This window comes from Salvelinus namaycush, chromosome 17, assembly GCF_016432855.1.
Source record: "Salvelinus namaycush isolate Seneca chromosome 17, SaNama_1.0, whole genome shotgun sequence".
NCBI classification, from domain to species: Eukaryota; Metazoa; Chordata; class Actinopteri; order Salmoniformes; family Salmonidae; genus Salvelinus; species Salvelinus namaycush.
The window spans coordinates 3405349-3420187 of record NC_052323.1 but is presented as its reverse complement, the minus strand read 5'-3'; the positions used below and the strand labels follow the sequence as shown (position 1 = coordinate 3420187).

Sequence of the window (14839 nt, the reverse complement as noted above, 5' to 3'; positions counted from 1 at the left end):
TGACTAAGAAAAGGTTGGCGACCACTGATCTAGTCTATATAGGCTGTGGCCTATTATTAATCATATTAGCATACTGTTAGGCTATAATTTATGTTTCCTTTGATGCTGTTTAATATGCAGCGTGTGTCCTAATGCCTTTGGGCCAATGAAGTGTCTTTTGAACGTCAACATTCGAATAGTCTAATGAACACATTTCATATATGCAATTGGAAGAATAATCATTTGGTTGTATTTATTACATTCTTAGGTAAGATTAGAGTAAGAAAGTGTATTTCAAATAACACAATAGCATTTTAATTTGTTTATGTAACTGTAGGATACACTTACAAACGAAAACTCAATAAAACACCACAATTCATCATTTAAATAAACACCATCACAAAGACATTTCATTATTTAGTTGCTAAGGGCAGGTCTTAAGGAACATGTTATATTTCGAAAATGAAATAGAGCTCCAGGGTTGATTTTTAAAAGTTGTTTGACAAGGATAGGTGATTTAGAAACTGCAGATGATGCTCTCTGATACTATATAGACATCGAAATGTCTGACCTGCTTGTGACTCCTTAGGAGAATTTCCAAAAGTCACTTTTTGGCACTCACATTTTGTTTCCCGGCCTGCCAATTCTGTGCTGTGCTGTTATCAGATTCTTTATATACAATTTAGCAATTGTTAATATTCTCACCCATCAGACTATTGTCAATTTAATATTGTCTTTACAGTAGGCTAACTTTATTATTATATGTGTGAAATTTGTTTCAATATAGTTTAGGTGTAGTTTAGATTGGCCATTATCAGCTTAAAAATAGTAAAGTAATAAAAAAATAACATCAGTTTTGATCCCGAAGAAGTTAACTTAATGAAGGTGCCAGTTGAGGACTTGTGAGGCGTCTGTTTCTCAAACCAGACACTTTAATGTACTTGTCCTCTTGCTCAGTTGTGCACCGGGGCCTCCCACTCCTCTATCTCTTCTGGTTAGAGACAGTTTGTGCTGTTCTGAGTAGTACACAGCGTTGTACCAGATCTTCAGTTTCTTGGCAATTTCTCACATGGAATAGCCTTCATCTTTCAGAACAAGAATAGACTGACGAGTTTCAGAAGAAAGTTATATGTTTCTGGCCATTTTGAGCATGTAATCAAACCCACAAATGCTGATGCTGTAACGTTCTTCGTCGGGCGAAAGAGAGGAGGACCAAAATGCAGCGTGATGATTATTCATTTTTATAGAATACTTTAACAACAAACAAAAAACCGACAAAATGAACGAAGACGAAACAGTCCCGTCCCGTGAACACAAACACAGGAACACAGTAACAGGAACAATCACCCACAACACAAAACAGGCTACCTAAATATGGTTCCCAATCAGAGACAACGACTAACACCTGCCTCTGATTGAGAACCATATCAGGCCAAACACATAGAAACAGACAAACTAGACATACAACATAGAATGCCCACTCAGATCACACCCTGACCAAACAAAACATAGAAACATACAAAGCAAACTATGGTCAGGCCGTGACAAATGCTCTAGAGTCTAGACTCTAGATACTCAACTAGTCTAAAGAAGGACAGTTTTATTGCTTCTTGAATCAGTACAACAGTTTTCAGCTGTGCTAACATAATTGCAAAAGGGGTTTCTAATGACCAATTAGCCTTTTAAAATGATAAACTTGGATTAACTAACACAACGTGCCATTGGAACACGGGAGTGAAGGTTGCTTACAATGGGCCTCTGTACGCCTATGTAGATATCCCATTAAAAATCTGCCGTTTCCAGCAACAAAAGTCATTTACAACATTAACAGTGTCTACACTGTATATTTGATCAATTTGATGTTATTTTAATGGACAAAAAAATGTGCTTTACTTTCAAAAACAAGGACATTTCTAAGTGACCCCAAACTTTTGAATGGTAAAGTATATATATATATATATATATATATTTTTTTTGCTGCTGCATTTTGTCCATTTTAGGTTGCTAGCCTACAGTATAGGCCTTGGCCTACCTTGCAATCATTTTTTGTCAACTTTAAATATTTTACATTTCCCGCACTAATAGTTATAGCTAGAATCCTTAATTGAAACAATAGGCTAACAAACAGGACACATCAACTCTGTTATGGTAAAAAGCTCACTGATGGGCCTGGAGAAATGTAACCACTCTCAAATTCATAGACCAAGCTATGGTTACAAGGACTGACCATCCATGATATTAAAATGATAGTTTTAACCATGATTTGGTGCTATACAGTGTTTGTTTACATCTACTTTGTTTACAACCATTGGAGTTAAACAAGCTTATATTTTGGGTTCTGTTGGGGAATGACAATTGAACTATAAGCTCATGATGCATTTTATAAGTTATATTCTTCATTATACTCTGGATGGTCCGAGCCCTGAATGCTGATTGGCTGAAAGCCGTGTTATATCAGACCGTATACCATGGGGATGACGAAACATGTATTGTTATTGCTCTAACTACATTGATAACCAGTTTATAATAGCAATAAGGCACCTAGAGGGTTTGTGGTATACTCTGTGTTGCGTCGTGCATAAGAACAGCCCTTAGCTATGGTATATTGGCTGTATACCACACCCCCTAGGGCCTTATTGCTTAAATAATCAATGGGTACATATACTGTACAATTACATATCCAGAAATGACATACCGATTCTAACTTTAAGGCTATGATTGGGGAAGGGAGCTGATCTCAGATCTGTAGTAGGGACAATTTTACCTCAAAGCTTTACAAAAACATTACAGTAAACCATGCTCCACAAACTGTTATCTGTTCTTACCAAACATTACATTTTTTTACCTTAATTTAACTAGGCAAGTCAGTTAAGAACAAATTCTTATTTACAATGACGGCCTACACTGACCAAACCCAGGCCAATTGTGTGCCCTCCTATGGGACTCCCAATCACAGCCGGTTGTGATACACCCTGGTTCGATTCCAGGCTGTATGTAGTGATGCCTCTAGCACCGAGATGCAGTGCCTTAAACCGCTGCACCACTCGGGAGCCCAAACTAAATATTTTCTATTTTGACCATTCAACATATCACAATAATTAAATACATTAAACTTGTAGTTATTAAAAAAATCACAAATATCAATACATGTAATCTTTCCAAAGCATATTTCTCTGGATGTATCGTAATTATTCTCGAAGTCCACACAAATCCCAGTTACGTTGTTTGACTGCTTCGGCTATCCGTAGCTAGTTTAAACCAACCCGGAACCAAGTTGACAGCTCCAGTTCCTGAAAGCATCATTTTCAAATGGTAGAAACAAATGTTTTTCGGTGGTGATGAATATGCCACAAAAACATACATTTTGTTATTGTTAATCGATTTTTTTTTTTGCAAATTGGGGCGAGTTAGCTCGCCAGTGGGAGAGCCATTCATTACATCAAGCTAGCCACTTCCTTGTAATGCAAGAGTCAGAGGATTAAATCAAACACTGCTGTCAAGGATAACGTTTATCCTTTCATGTCATAGCAGTCAACTAGCTAGGTAGCTAGCCTGTCAGCAAAATGAGGGTACGTTCGTCGGTTTTTGCCTCGTTTTGTCTCATACTCCAAGTATTAAGCGTAGCCTTGTTTCTTAGGGGATTTTTCCCAGTCCCTGTCAAATCATCTTTTTCATCGAAAAGCAAGCTGTCAGATCTTCCGGCTGAACCATTCACAGGTGTGTTTTGTTGACATTCTTTTCTCTCTGGCTAGCTAGCTATACTTACAATTAGAGTGGTACTGTTATTCTTAGCTGACTATATTGATTTTCTGCATTGGATAGCTAGCTACTTGCTTGAATGATGACAAGTCAAAAAAGTTTTTCTTTTTTGCACACAGAATAAATGTTACCCTACCCATTTGTTCCTCAGTGTTGTCTACAATACCTATAATGTGTTGATAACTGTGGCATTTTCTTTGGCATTTACAGGGAGCTCTCCTAACTCGTCCAAGGTCCCAGACCCCCTGTTTAAGAGAGTGGTGATAGTGTTGATCGATGCGCTCAGGGAGGACTTTGTGTTTGGTCCCAATGGGAGAAAGTACATGCCGTACACAAGGCACCTAGTGGAGAGGGGCTCCACACACAGCTTTGTGGCCAAGGCAAGACCTCCTACAGTTACAATGCCCCGAATCAAGGTACGAAAGTAAAACACCACCATAACTCACTCTCATTTGTGGTGCAGTTATTTGTAGAAAACGAAAACTCCCACAACTCACAATATTGCAATAAGTGTGCAGAGGTAATATTGTGTGCAGGATGATCTTTTCTACCTTGAAAATGCTGCTTTGTGACAGTGTCAGGTGAAATGTTGTGATTTGTCATGTGTTTGGGTTCAAAACCTTGGATAAAGTGTGTTGAACTAACTGGGCACATATGTCGAGTTTTGGTTGATTCATTGATTTGAGTTCTGGCAATTAAAAAGTCCTAATAATCCTTTTTCTTTGAAATCATCTTCAAAATGAGACACTGTTTCAACTGTTGTCTTGTTATAGATCTATTTGAATATAAATACTTATGAGTATTAGTCTAGCTATAGATTTAATGACATGCGTGGTATGTGGTTCAAAGAGACACAGAATATGTGTACCCTACCACCTTTTTCTGACAGTTGATCAAATTACTCTATAGCTACTTTCAAAATGTCAACGCTCATTTACCATAGCTAATTGGGCCTAATAGATCATTCATAGATTTTAATTCAACACCTGCCAAAAAAAGGGCCTATCCTGAATAAGCAGTAAACAACAATTGGCACATCTTTGTATTGAGACGTTCTCATTCATACCAGAAGGTGGCAGTGCAAGTGTGCCATCATGGAATGCTGCATCTTTCCAAATCACTGCAGTGCACCCAATCAACTGGTATGACACGGCCAACTAACCCAAATCAGAATCACCCAGAGACACAGCCCATTCATTAGGAGTACACCAGCCAGCCTCTGGCTGTGTGACAGGAAATACATCCCAGAAAAGGCAGTTTGGGCAGGGATGTAATTGAGTGAATTGTTGAGGAAAATAAATATTTCAGTGGATATACTGGCTGAATTGTACGCTGTGTATTGCTGCCCTTGTGTTTTGAGGCACACAGGGAATGGCGTGACTTAGGCCCAGTTTCCTGTTGTTGATAATATGTACAAACACACACAGGGCCGGCTCTAGCCTTTGGGCCCCCCACCTCGCGACAAAACATTTTAGTGGCCCACCGCTTGACGGTGGAGAGAGAAATTCAAGTTTTAAAGCAGGTTTCCTGCAATTCTACACATTTTGTAATGACTTATACCATGTTAATATGATATTGGAGTGAGAATGACTAACAAAATGAATGGGGGCCCCCTGGAGGTCAGGGCTCCTGGGCACGTGCATTGCGTGCCTGGTTGGTATTCGGCCATGATTGCTACAGGTTTAGATACAGTAGCTGGCTAGACTAACTACCAATTAAAAAATAGTTACCTGACATAGCTAATTGAGTGATTTTCAGAACAAGATAACCGCTTATGCACAACAAAATGTGGAAATTTCACCTGATGTATTCTACTATTCTAACTCTAAATAGTAAGTTGAGACCCCGACTGAGCCTAGCGCTAGGTTGCCCTAAGCGACCACTTATATGGCTTGTACCTGGAACTGGCACTGCGCTCGCACACACACTCAGAGTCCCATTCCAATTCCTTGACTATTTTTACATCTCCCACCCACTTAAGTGATAAGAGAAAGTCTTTTCAGGACAAAACAATGCCTTTGCAGGTAAAGCCACAGTGCGTCCAGAAGACCCAATCACCGACTATGCTCACTCACTAACTTTGGCCGACTAGGCTGTGTTGGGAAGACCTTTGCTTTGCAGACAGGAAGTTCTCTTATAGATTAGATTGTGTGGGGTTTGTTCATTTGTCAAAGGTGGAGTTGGGGCCATTTAAACATAGGCCTACTGGTAATTGTTGAGGTGAAGACCAAGCCTGTATTTTGACCTCTGTCTATTCTTGGAAGCCTTTTTCAGGGTCACCACACTTTATTGGCTTTGCTGTCTCAAATACTGCAGATAGTAGCGTGTGATGCAGACGTAATAACTCTGAATAACTCTTCACCCAAATTAGGTGAAGCGTATGTTATTAAGCGAAGACCAGTGAGTGAACACAAGCTCACCACAGTCCTAGTGGACTAGTGGCGCTTCATGATTCCCCGATGATGAACGTTTGGCCAGTGTGACTGCACGCATCATCGACAATGACCCGTTTGCTCATCACTTCTGTTGAGAAAGTTGTAAATGAAAGTTCATCTCTACTTATCACGGGGTCAAGGCTTTCGCACATTCCCTTAGGTTGCATTGTTGAAAACACTGTTCTGTGTGGAGGAAATATTTGGTTTCTTTTGCTCAGATTGACAAATTGCTCTACACCTGCTCAGATTGAACTCGTTAGCATTCCAAATACTTTCCGGTGGCCAGTGGTAGTTTTCTGATTCTGAAGAATTTCCTCACATATCCTTTCATTGGAATGGACACATGAGAAAATATGTTTTTTTGTGGCCGATTGTATAAGCCGTCGGTTTCACTGTAACAAGAACATACAGCTAGCGGAGAGGAGTTCTGGTGAATCTCTATTGAACACATTTTAATAGGCCTGGGCTAACTCTGGGGAAACTGGGCCAAAATAGTGAAGACCTGTCTGCTCACGATGACCCTAAGTTGGACACAACTTCCATGAGGGTCAGCAAGGAATTGCAGCATTTGGAAATGCCAATATGGATGAGTGGGTCTATGAGAAAGAGGTTTTGACTCAATCAATAACTCAATCAATACGTCGCAGACATTATTCGCCTTTTAATTCCATTGTAATAGGAAGAAGTGGGGTGCTTTTCTTTCTGTCTTTGCTTTAGATACATTTGACATATTCATCTCAATGTACCTTTCCTTTGTGTTGCTTTGTTCACCCGTAGTGATGTGCGTGGGTAGTCATTCTATTTAGTAAATTAGGAAGATGACAATTGCTCAGGGATGGGGGAAAATAATATTGGTTTCTGGAGAGTATGTAGGAACATATGAAAATGCCCTGGGAAAAGAAAGCATATGATCTGCATTACTAAGACTCTGAACCAACCAACCATCCAAAATACCTAATATTTAGTCGTTATCCAAAAATCAAAATCAAATGTATTTATATAGCCCTTCTTACATCAGCTGATATTTCAAAGTGCTGTACAGAAACCCAGCCTAAAACCCCAAACAGCAACCAATGCAGGTGTAGAAGCACGGTGGCTAGAAAAAACTCCCTAGAAAGGCCAAAATCTAGGAAGAAACCTAGAGGAACCAGGCTATGAGGGGTGGCCAGTCCTCTTCTGGCTGTGCCGGGTGGAGATTATAACAGAACATGGCCAAGATGTTCAAATGTTCATAAATGACCAGCATGGTCAAATAATAATAATCACAGTAGTTGTCGAGGGTGCAGCAAGTCAGCACCACAGCATTTGGTCACGTGTTTTCGGGCTAAACCACATCATGCTTTGAGAGTGCACTTATTGGACCCACTTCTTTTTTCGCCAGTCTTTGACTCCGCCTTATTTAACATACAATGCTAGCTGCATTTTCAAGGCCCTCCCTTAGTGCTAAGCCTTAATAATGCATGGTGCGTTCCAGCGTGTTCCCTTAACATACTGGTGAGGATTACTTTGGTTCTGACACAGACTAATATGTTTTTGTGTCAGGTCTATGCTTCCTCCAGAGCTCAGTCAAGGGTTTCCTCTGTTCTTCCACCAGGTCCCAAAACTGGATCTTCTGTCCATCGACTCCAATGCTCAACCAACATATTTATTTTGCCTACCAGTCATATCCTCTGCAGGAAAGGGAGCTTCTCCTCAACAAGTGTTGCGGTTTTTCCCAGCCTACCAATGATGAAATCGTCAGAAACCCTGCTTGAGACAAACTTTTCTCTTGCATCTGATTTGAGTGTGCGCTTTCTTACCACATCTAAGAACGAGACGGTACAGGTTTCAACTGAGCTCTCTGTCACAGACGGAGGGATGTGTGGTTCGTGTGAGCTGCCAAGTGAACCATCATAGATGGATAGACTGATGTTGTCTCTCGAGAGTTTGTGTAAATATCCTACGTAAGATCAAAAGTTAAGCATCGATCTAAACTATTCGCTGACTTCTGCAATGTAGGCCTCGCTTGAAAATGATGCATACCTTACCTCCAATCAGGGTTTGAAGCTGTGGCAGAGTAGGGATCTAAAGATATCCATTTGGACCACCTTGGGGTTCTGAACCAGGGGCATCATACACCCCAAAAACCTGAGGGGGCACAGAGTGCGTGAGGATGGCTATATAGGATGGCATCACCTGAAACAGCCTTGTCTTGCAATCCAGAGCCATAATCATTATGCTTAATTCTATATACAAAAATATGTATGTTTTCCTGCATATCTAAGCATACCTCTTGAGCTGTCTGTATGATGATGAAAAAGAACTGATGGTTCTTTTTTATAAAGACACTAAATATGCTTCTGTGCATCACTGCTAAATCCGGGTAAAAGATTGAAAGGAATGTGATCCTTATTCAGTCCAATTTAGTTATTGCTTGCTTATTTTCTAAAGTCTACCAACCTTGCCAGCAGTCATGCCAGCTAAGATAGTTAGACAAGCTAGCTACTCTAACTTGATTGATAGCCAGAAATGTTATAGAAAATGCGCTGTAGTCAGAGACTGCAGGGAGAGAGAAAAAATTGACAGAGGGGATGCAGGATTTCTTTTGCCTGACTTTAAATTTGTTTCTGCTTATAATTTCTGACATTTTGGTAGGCTATTTGTTAGTCAACTTAGTCTATAATTAGATACATGCAGCTTCTCTTTTGTCATTATATGTTACCCTACAAGACTAAATTAACCTTTGCAAGAAAAACAAAAACAGGAAGGATTTTCTGGGCAAAATGTCCTATTTTACATCATTTTGACCGGTTGTAAGGAAATAGAAAGCTGTGAACACGACCCAACATGTTTCTGATAAGATTTCAGGTCGCCCTTTATAACGCTGATGAAGATAGCTAGATACCGCCTGTAGAGGTGCTAACTGCGAGTTCACATTCTCTTAAGATGGGGAAATACATCAATAATATTTCTCCACTCCTGTTCCTGAGAAAAAGTTTGCCTACATTTGGTGTATCATTTTAATGCAGGAAATGCTTAATTTCGCAGGAGTCAATATTAAGGTTATTTGAGAGGTTATAGACCTGCAGTCAGTGTACAGTCAGTGTTCAGTCTCCATTGAACCCATCTAAACAGTAGCCTTCTGTTGCCTTGACGTGCCATAGGGCCATTTGAAGTCAAATTTGTTTAGTACCTCACAACCATCACACATAACATAGCCGGCACTGCTATCATACTATGGCTGACCCTGTAAAACAACACATTTCACTGCACCTATCCGGTGTATGTGACAGTAAAACATATTTTTTTACCACTTCACCAAATCTTTCCCAAACATGACTTTTCTGGCCCTCCCCTTTTCTTTATTTTCAACTCTCCATTTCGCAGCTTTTCTCTTGTTGAATTCCGCTCCTATTTGCCTCCGTGGATCAACATGATTAACCTTTTCAGCCCATTTCCAAAAGCAATTGGCATGTAGGCGATTTAGCACGCGTACAGTTAGGCCCTGAAGTTTAGGCTTATGAACTAATGAGAGACAGCCAAAAATAATGGGAAAAAAGTCAATGTAGGATTTTTAATGAATTTATTTGCAAATTATGGTGGAAAATAAGTATTTGGTCACCTACAAACAAGCAAGATTTCTGGCTCTCACAGACCTGTAACTTCTTCTTTAAGGGGCTCCTCTGTCCTCCACTCGTTACCTGTATTAATGGCACCTGTTTGAACTTGTTATCAGTATAAAAGACACCTGTACACAACCTCAAACAGTCACACTCCAAGCTCCACTATGGCCAAGACCAAAGAGCTGTCAAAGGACACCAGAAACAAAATTGTAGACCTGCACCAGGCTGGGAAGACTGAATCTGCAATAGGTAAGCAGCTTGGTTTGAAGAAATCAACTGTGGGAGCAATTATTAAGAAATGGAAGACATACAAGACCACTGATAATCTCCCTCGATCTGGGGCTCAACGCAAGATCTCACCCCGTGGGGTCAAAATGATCACAAGAACGGTGAGCAAAGATCCCAGAACCACACGGGGGGACCTAGTGAATGACCTGCAGAGAGCTGGGACCAAAGTAACAAAGCCTACCATCAGTAACACACTACGCCGCCAGGGACTCAAATCCTGCAGTGCCAGACGTGTCCCCCTGCTTAAGCCAGTACATGTCCAGGCCCGTTTGAAGTTTGCTAGAGAGCATTTGGATGATCCAGAAGAAGATTGGGAGAATGTCATATGGTCAGATGAAACCAAAATATAACTTTTTTGGTAAAAACTCAACTCGTCGTGTTTGGAGGACAAAGAATGCTGAGTTGCATCCAAAGAACACCATACCTACTGTGAAGCATGGGGGTGGAAACATCATGCTTTGGGGCTATTTTTCTGCAAAGGGACTAGGACGACTGATCCGTGTAAAGGACAGAATGAATGGGGCCATGTATCGTGAGATTTTGAGTGAAAACCTCCTTCCATCAGCAAGGGCATTGAAGATGAAACGTGGCTGGGTCTTTCAGCATGACAATGATCCCAAACACACCACCCGGGTAACGAAGGAGTGGCTTCGTAAGAAGCATTTCAAGGTCCTGGAGTGGCCTAGCCAGTCTCCAGATCTCAACCCCATAGAAAATCTTTGGAGGGAGTTGAAAGTCCGTGTTGCCCAGCAACAGCCCCAAAACATCACTGCTCTAGAGGAGATCTGCATGGAGGAATGGGCCAAAATACCAGCAACAGTGTGTGAAAACCTTGTGAAGACTTACAGAAAACGTTTGACCTCTGTCATTGCCAACAAAGGGTATATAACAAAGTATTGAGAAACTTTTGTTATTGACCAAATACTTATTTTCCACCATACTTTGCAAATAAATTCATTAAAAATCCTACAATGTGATTTTCTGGATTTTTTTTTCTCATTTTGTCTGTCATAGTTGAAGTGTACCTATGATGAAAATTACAGGCCTCTCTCATCTTTTTAAGGGGGAGAACTTGCACAATTGGTGGCTGCCTAAATACTTTTTTGCCCCACTGTATTAGTCATAACCTCGTATCATATCATCATTCGTAACCTCCTTGCATCTGCAAAAGCCCGAGCCTTACTTATGATTCAGTACTACACAAATTGGTTTAATTATTTATTTACTAGCAAACTAAATGGTATCACAGGATGAACATACACACTTAATACGTTAAAATCAGGTCCCTAGCGGACTGATAACAATATGGCTGCTTGTTACAAAAGACATGGAGAGGGCGACAAAGAGAGAATGACAGAGACACTTAACTTCTTATAGCTGAGATCCCGTTAACGGGATCAATATGACAACAGCCAGTGAAAGTGCAGGGCGCCAAATTCAAATCAACAGAAATCCTATAATTAAAATTCCTCAAACATACAAGTATTTCACACCATTTTAAAGATACGCTTCTTGTTAATCCCACCACAGTGTCCGATTTCAAATAGGCTACCTCTGACTCATTCCCCTCTCATTCGGCCTCCCTTCACAGTAGAAGCATCAAACAAGGTTCTAAAGACTGTTGACATCTAGTGGAAGCCTTAGAAAGTGCACCATGACCAATATCCCACTATCTTCAATAGGGAATGAGTTGAAAAACCACCAACCTCAGATTTCCCACTTCCTGGTTGAAATTTCTCAGTTTTTGCCTGCCATATGAGTTCTGTTATACTCACAGACATAATTCAAACAGTTTTAGAAACTTCAGAGTGTTTTCTATTCAAATCTAATAATAATATGCATATATTAGCAACTGGGACTGAGTAGCAGGTAGTTTACTCTGAGCATCTCTGGGCACCTTATTCATCCAAGCTACTCAATACAGCCCCCAGCCATAAGAAGTTAACGTTGGTACATTTAGAAACTACTCTCACTTATAGTACTCTTATACTTTGCACACGAACCGCCGCCCGCTTGGAGTAAGAAATCATGAATGTATTTACTTGAAATGCGTGTATCTCTCTCGGAAACCGGGTCATCCTGGAAAGGGGGTTGGGCCTTTTCGCGGCACGCTTGTAAGGCTCTGATTATCCAAAAATGGTTCCAACAAGTCATCTACTGTTGTTCTTCTCTGAAGTTGTCTGATATCCGGTGACTTGTCGTGTAGTCCTGAACAGAACTACAGAGTTTATTCTCCTTCCATTCACTCCGGAAGATGCTTCTTTGAAGATGGGCTAGCCAGCCGTGTCGATGGTTCCCAGTGGGGTGATGAAAGTAGCATAATACGATGGTTTGAACAGAGTAATAGAATGGTCCCACTTAAATTCACATTTTTAGATATTTTACTTAGGACCGCTAATTAGCCATACCAGTCGGGAGGTGAGTGTATCATCTCTACCTCGAGTTGAGATTCAGATGTCAAACCCCTTTAAACGTGAGCTGCACCTCCTAAGTCGCTCTGTTCTGGTATGTTAATTCTTAACCCATCATTTTATACAGTTTGTTCAGAAGGGCGATTCCGTCAGGCTGACACGCTCTCTGACCTCACGTAGGGGTGTGACATGTCACTGTGCAAAGTTTATGTAAAACAATTGTCTCTTATGGCTCCTTGAATCATATCCCTCTCTTAACAAAAACACTTCCATCATTTTTTATATTTCACACACAACATAGAGGATGGTTACTTCGTAAATATAGCGTGTATACTTTCCAAGTTAAAGTATTTCCATTATACATTTGTTTATGACATCACAAAATAACAAACAAAATGACATTAGTGTTCTTTAGATCGCCTCTGACCATTCTCCACGTTCTATGTTAGAAATATTGTTCCAGTATTCGCTTTAGAACGTGTTAGAGTTTTGTATTACTCCAAAATGTTGTAGTAATACATGCTGAAACTGTTGTGACTGGGAAGCTTACGGTAAGCTTTAGTCGCGCAGTTTAATTAAGATGTTTTGTGCCGTATTTCTCAAGTGAAATCATGAAAAGTTGTCTCGTTGTATGACAATAAACACTTAATTGAAGAATCCCGTTCCTACTCCTACTAGTAGTAGTACTGTTGACCAATCACCGACGAAGGGGAGTAGACTTTGGCAACAGAACTTCAACTTGCCTCAAGTATATGTTTTTTCCGCTCGAACAGCCGGAAAATCCCTGCCGGAACACCGAAACGAACAAAAACATCACATAATGTTGTCATAATATATCCATAAACTGTTTCAACTGGGAAGCATGCAACAGCCTTAAATGTAGATAATTCTGATAGTTTTGCTTGAATTACAAAGGCCAGCAGGTGCTTTTGACACTGTGCTTTTGACATGTGCAAATGGTCTAAAGCACGAGCACGAGAACAATTTTGTGGAAAAAGAAAGGCATGGAATCCATATCATAGTTTAGTTTAGACTAGTTTGCTTCCTTCTGTGAGGCTGGCTCAAGGTTATTTGCCCCAGAATGCCTGATTGTGAGAAATCACAGTGATTATGCAAAAGGTTGCAGTAAACACTTCAGAGTGAAAAAACGGTGATATGCCTCGCTTGTGACAGGCTAGTGCGATACTGCCAACAACATCTTGGCCTATATGGGTTTCTTTATTGGCTTTAACTAGCTGTGGAGGACACAACATTATGTAATACATTATGTGATACAATAAATAGTCATAGTCACTATCAATCCTCCATAGACAGGCTACTATTATGAAAGTATTCTCATTACATAATACAGTATTTCATTTTTTTATCGTAAATAAATGTGTCGTTCAGTGATTGCTTTGAACACCATCTTACACCAGTGTCCCATTGTAATTGCTGTAGCGCCGGTGTTAGCCTTGTTTTACTGCAAATTACAGTTAAGTAAATGGAGATGCCAGCGTAACGAAATAACACTGATACTTTGAATAACAATGATATTTGCTGACTACACCTGACAATTATGTTGCACATTTAGCCTATTGCTAGCTTATATATAGTACCAGTCAAAAGTTTGGACACACCTACTCATTCCAGGGTTTGTCTTTATTTTGAGTATTTTCTACATTTGTAGACATCAAAAATATGAAATAACAGTGTGCAAAGCTGTCATCAAGGCTACTTTGAAGAATCTCAAAAATAAAATATATTTTGATTTAACACTTTTTTGGTTACTAAATGATTGCATATGTTTTATTTCATAGTTTTGATGTCTTCACTATTATTCTACAATGTAGAAAATTGAAGAAATAAAGAAAAAACATTGAAAGAGTAGCTGTCCAAATTTTTGACTGGTACTGTACCTAGATTGACAAACTCCCTTGGTCCTCCTCCTCCTGCTCCCTCTAGGCCCTGACCACAGGCAGTATCCCAGGTTTCATCGACGTGGTGATGAACCTGAACTCCCCCACACTGCTGGAGGACAACCTCATCTGGCAGGCCAAGACGGCGGGCAAGCGGATGGTGTTCTATGGGGACGACACCTGGGTGAAGCTCTTTCCCAAGCACTTCATGGAGTATGACGGCACCACCTCTTTCTTTGTGTCCGACTACACTGAGGTCAGTCATGGTCATTGTCTGTTTGAAGGTCAGGGTCATGCCCTTTAACCTTTGCACTCTCATTGATTTTGTTTGTTTGATGTGATTTTGTCATTGTTAGTTACATGGGAATGCCATGCCAATTTAACGAAAAGTTTTTTCCAAGATTCCGTATCATATTAGCTCAACTTTAATCTGTTTCTATTACATAATATTTCTTACATACTATACG

The 14839-nt window shown here is 40.2% G+C and overlaps 1 protein-coding gene across 1 annotated transcript in view; it reads left to right on the top strand.

Annotated features, from left to right (window-relative positions):
- The first annotated feature begins 3247 nt into the window (after positions 1-3247).
- The window catches only part of LOC120062235 (GPI ethanolamine phosphate transferase 2-like), a 117000-nt gene continuing 105408 nt past the window's right edge, over positions 3248-14839 (top strand). Inside the window, exons 1-3 of the mRNA XM_039012054.1 lie at positions 3248-3696; positions 3949-4154; positions 14419-14628. Coding sequence (XP_038867982.1) covers positions 3543-3696; positions 3949-4154; positions 14419-14628 — 570 coding nt within the window. The 5' untranslated portion in view covers positions 3248-3542. The remainder of the gene's footprint in view (positions 3697-3948; positions 4155-14418; positions 14629-14839) is intronic.